Source organism: Petaurus breviceps, unplaced genomic scaffold (assembly GCF_028583685.1).
Source record: "Petaurus breviceps papuanus isolate PSGF00001 unplaced genomic scaffold, PetGlider_PUasm1.0 91133, whole genome shotgun sequence".
NCBI classification, from domain to species: domain Eukaryota; kingdom Metazoa; phylum Chordata; class Mammalia; order Diprotodontia; family Petauridae; genus Petaurus; species Petaurus breviceps.
Genome location: NW_027187419.1, coordinates 75860810 through 75865778, shown reverse-complemented (window position 1 = coordinate 75865778; position 4969 = coordinate 75860810). Strand labels below are relative to the sequence as shown.

The window sequence follows — 4969 nt, the reverse complement described above, 5'->3', positions numbered from 1 at the left end:
CTTTGATTTCTTCATCTGTAAACTGCCTATTCATACCCTTTGACCATTTATCAATTGGGGAATAACTTGCATTCTTATAAATTTGACTCAGTTCTCAATATATTAGAGAAATGAGACCTTTATCAGAAACACTTGTTGTAAAAATTGTTTCCTAACTTTCTGCTTTCCTTCTAATCTTGGTTGCATTAGTTTTGTTTGTAGAAAACCTTTTTAATTTAATGTAATCAAAATTATTCATTTTTTATTTCAAAATGCTATCTCTTTTTGTTTATAATTCTTCCCTTCTCCACAGATCTGACAGGTAAACTATTCCTTGCTCTCCCAATTTGCTTATGATATCACCCTTTATGTCTAAATCACGTACCCATTTTGACTTTATCTTGGTATGTGGTGTGAGATGTTTGTCTATGACTAGTTTCTGCCATACTATTTTCCAGTTTTCCCAGCAGTTTTTGTGAAATAGTGAGTTTTTATCCCAGAAGCTGGAGTCTTTGGGTTTATCAAACAGTAGATTACTAAAACCATTGACTACTTTGTCTTGTGTATTTAATCTATTCCATTGATTCACTATTCTATTTCTTAGCCAGGACCAAATAGTTTTAATGATTGCTGCTTTATAATATAGTTTCAGATCTGGTATGGGTAGGTTATCTTCCTTTGCATTTTTTTCATTAATTCCTTTGATATTCTTGACCTTTTTTTCTTCCAGATGAATTTTATATTTTTTTCTAGCTCTATAAAATAATTTTTGGTAGTTTTATTGGTATGGCATTGAATAAGTAAATTAATTTAGATAGAATTGTAATTTTTATCAAATTAGTCTGGTCTACCTATGAGCAATTGATATTCTTCCAATTGTTTAAATCTGACTTTATTTTTGTGAAAAGTGTTTTGTAATTGTGTTCATATATTTCCTGGGTTTGTCTTGGCAAGTAGACTTCCAAATATTTTATATTGTCTACAATTATTTTAAATGGAATTTCTCTTTCGATTTTTTCTTGCTGAGCTTTGTTGGTAATATATAGAAATGCTGATGATTTATGTGGGTTTATCTCATATCCAGCAACTTCGCTAAAGTTGTCAATTATTTCAAGTAGTTTTTCAGTTGATTCTCTAGGATTGTCTAAGTACACTATCATATCATCTACAAAGAGTAATAATTTCATTTCCTCATTGCCTAGACTAATTCCTTCTATTTCTTTTTCTTCTGTTATTACTAAAGCTAACATTTCTAGTACAACATTGAATAACAGTGGTCATAATGGACATCCTTTTTTTCACTCCTAATCTTATTGGGAAGGCTTTTAGCTTATCCAGATTACCGATAATGCTTACTGATGGTTTTAGATAGATACTATTTATCATTTTAAGGAAAGCTCCACTTGTTCTTATTGCTCTAGTGTTTTTAATAGGAATGGGTGCTATATTTTGTCAAAACCTTTTTCTGCTTCTATTGAGACAATCATATGATTTCTGTTGGTTTTGTTACTGATATGGTCAATTATGATAATAGTTCTAATATTGAACCATCCCTCCTTTCTTGGTATAATTCCCACCTGGTCATAGTGATTGTCCTCATGATAAATTACTATAATTTCTTTGCTAATACTTTATTTAAATTTTTTACATCAATATTCATTAGGAAAATTGGTCTATAATTTTCTTTCTCTGTTTTGGTTTTTCATGGTTTAGGTAGCAGTACCATATTTGTGTCATAAAAGAAATTTGGTAGAACTCCTTCTTCCCCTATTTTTCCAAATAATTCATATAGTATTGAAATTAATTGTTATTTAACTGTTTGGTAGAACTCACTTGTAAATCCATCTGACCCTGGAGATTTTTTCTTAGGGATTTCATTGATGGCTTATTCAATTTCTTTTTCTAAAATAGGATTATTTACATATCTTATTTTCTCTTCTGTTATTCTGGGCAATTTATACTTTTGTAAATAATCATTTCACTTACATTGACAGATTTATTGGAATACAGTTGGGCAAAATATCTCCTAATTATTGCTTTAATTTCCTCTTCATTGGTGGTGAATTCACCCCTTTCATTTTTGAAACTGGTAATTTGGTTTCTTCTTTCTTTTTTAAAAAAATCAAATTAACCGGCCCGGTTGTCCTCCTGCCCCTTGCTGCCGCCATGCCTGGAGGTCTGCTGCTCGGAGACGAGGCCCCCAACTTCGAGGCGGACACCACGATCGGCCACATCCGTTTCCACGACTTCCTCGGAGACTCATGGGGCATTCTCTTCTCCCATCCTCGGGATTTTACTCCAGTGTGCACAACAGAACTGGGCTGTGCTGCAAAGCTGGCCCCAGAATTTGCAAAGCGGAATATTAAGATGATTGCCCTTTCTATTGACTCTGTCCAAGACCATCTTTCCTGGAGTAAGGATATCAATGCATACAATGGAGAGGAGGACACAGAGAAGCTTCCTTTCCCCATCATTGATGATCACAAACGGGATCTTGCCGTCAAGTTGGGCATGTGTAGCAGCAAGCACCCCAAGCGTCCTCAGGATTTGCCGCCACCACAGGTTCTTGGATCTGCTTTGTTAAAGGAAAGCAACTCAAAATGGGTTAACAAGCTTACTTTAATCAGTCAGACATGTATCGTTTACCTTGTTCAGGAGAAAAGGTCAGCACCCTGAACCTCAAAGTATACAGGCATAATTATCAAGACAGAAACATCAAGTAGACAGATTTCCAAACTGTCCAACCATTACATCCATACCCAGTCAACATCTGGGTTTCCACATTCTGGGTTTTTCAAAGCCGGGGGACTCTCAACAACGGCTTCCCAGAATTCAGATCAAATCACAGAATACTTCTCAAAGTGAGTCCCAAAACAAAGCTACACATCAGGGCTTATATAGCCTTCTCCTGGCTCAGAGAATGTAACAACCTTATTGACCCACTGGCCAATCAAAAAGTATCTACTGAAAAACAAGCCTCCCTCCCCAGGCTTCTGGTGCATTTTAGCCTAGGGGTAGGGAAGATCTTCCAAATCTGCATTCCCATTACAGCATGTTAGACCCAGATGAACGGGATGGGTAGGGCATGCAGCTCGTGTGGTATTTATTTTTGGCCCAGATAAGAAGTTGAAGCTGTCTATCCTCTACCCAGAAACTACTGGCAGGAACTTTGATGAGATCCTCAGAGTGATTGATTCCCTTCAGTTGACAGCATACAAGAAGGTTGCTACTCCTGTTGACTGGAAATGTGGGGATGGTGTCATGGTTGTTTCAACTATCTCTGAAGAGGAGGCCAGAAAACTGTTTCCTAAAGGTGTCTTCACCAAAGAGCTCCCTTCAGGCAAGAAATACCTACGGTACACCCCTCAGCCATAGGTTACTCCAGCAAGTCCATGCTGGAGTCTGGCTGGGGCTCCCTTGAAGATCTCTGCCAGAAGGGATACCAGCCTGCCAATCATGTCTTCCTGCAGTAATTGATTTAAACATCTTGGGGTGATAAAAGTCGGGAGTCTTTGGGCTGCTCTATTAATGGCTTGTTAAATGAAAATGGCACTAAAGTCACCCATGATTCCTCTCCTTGTGCCTTTACCAGCATTTCACTTGGGTCATTGAACTCCCTTGTGGCTGTGCTGGCTGTCTCTGGGATGGCACTGTTTTGGACTTAAAATCCTTGTGAGATCTGTTGCAGTCTCCATCATCAGCCACCTAGTATGGTTGGCATTTAGGAAAGGGACTACTTAGGAGCATTTCAGGAATAGGACTTCTTTAACTGACCTAATAAACAAATCATCTCTTTTTCTAATTATCTGTTTGAGGGAGGAGACAATTTAACACATCTGATTTTGAGCTTCACCTCCCTAAGTTTATGACCAGCAACTTGAAATATTTAGGTGTTTCAGATAGTGGGTTTTTTCTAAAATGTTGAGTGTTCTAACCACAGGAAAAACTTGGAGATTCTTCTCTTTCCAGCAGATAAAGGGAAGCAGAATACAATCTTAAAATATTTTGATAGATTGGGCAGAAGAGCTTTCTAATTATGATACAGGTATGTGGTTGAGACTACAGGGAAGCTGCACAAGGCCTGCTAGTGATGTAGAGAATGGTGGAGGGCCATAATTATGGGTGCCTTTTAAACAAGTCACATACCTAGACATGGAAAACTGCTCCAAATGTTCATAATAAGATGAAAGTATGTATACTTAAGGAAAGGAAGGGATAAAGATACTATTTCTTTATTATAAAATGTTATCTCTGCAGTGGATTGTTTTCTGATATTTTGCCTTTAGGAAAACCACAAATAAAAGCTTTTTGAAACAAAAAAAAATCAAATTAACCAAAGATTTATCTATTTTATTTTTTCCCTAAAACCAGCTCTTAGTTTTTTTAAATTAATTCAATAATTTTCTTACTTTTAATTTTATTAATCTCTCCTTTGATTTTCAGAATTTCTAATTTAGTATTTAATTGTGGATTTTTAATTTGTTTTTTTTTTTCTTTTTGGAGGGCAATTGGGGTTAAGTGACTTGCCCAAGTCACATTGCTAGTTAAGTGTTAAGTGTTTGAGGTCAGATTTGAACTCAGGTCCTTCTGACTACAGGGCCAGTGCTCTACTCACTGCGCCACCTAGCTTCTCCCTTTTCTAGCTTTTTTAGTTGCATGTACAATTCATTGATCTCCTCTTTCTATTTTTTATTCACATAAACATTTAAAGATACAAAATTTCCCCTAAAAACTGCTTTGGTTCCAACCCATAAGTTTTGGTATATTGTCTCATTTCTGTCATTCCCTTTAATGAAATTATTGATTGTTTCTATGATTTGTTTTTTGACCCACTCATTTTTTAGGATTAGATTATTTAGTTTCCAATTAATTTTTAATCTATCTTCCCATGGCCCTTTATTACTTGTAATCTATATTGCATCATGATGCACTGCATTGTGAGGTTTTTATGCCCTACATACATGGTCAGTTTTTGTGTATGTACCATATA

The 4969-nt window shown here is 36.1% G+C and overlaps 1 protein-coding gene across 2 annotated transcripts; it reads left to right on the top strand.

The window, feature by feature from the left end:
* Window positions 1-2092: 2092 nt before the first annotated feature.
* Window positions 2093-4317, top strand: LOC138155593 (peroxiredoxin-6-like). Of its 2 annotated transcripts, XM_069080884.1 has the most exons (3): window positions 2093-2494; window positions 3062-3292; window positions 4045-4317. In XM_069080884.1, exons 1-3 carry the CDS (start codon window positions 2146-2148, stop codon window positions 4065-4067), a joined length of 603 nt encoding a protein of 200 aa, XP_068936985.1. In that variant the 5' UTR covers window positions 2093-2145; the 3' UTR covers window positions 4068-4317. The 2 variants fall into 2 exon arrangements, with proteins under 2 accessions (XP_068936985.1, XP_068936983.1); XM_069080882.1 differs by having other exon boundaries at window positions 3062-4317.
* The last annotated feature ends 652 nt before the right edge of the window (window positions 4318-4969 follow it).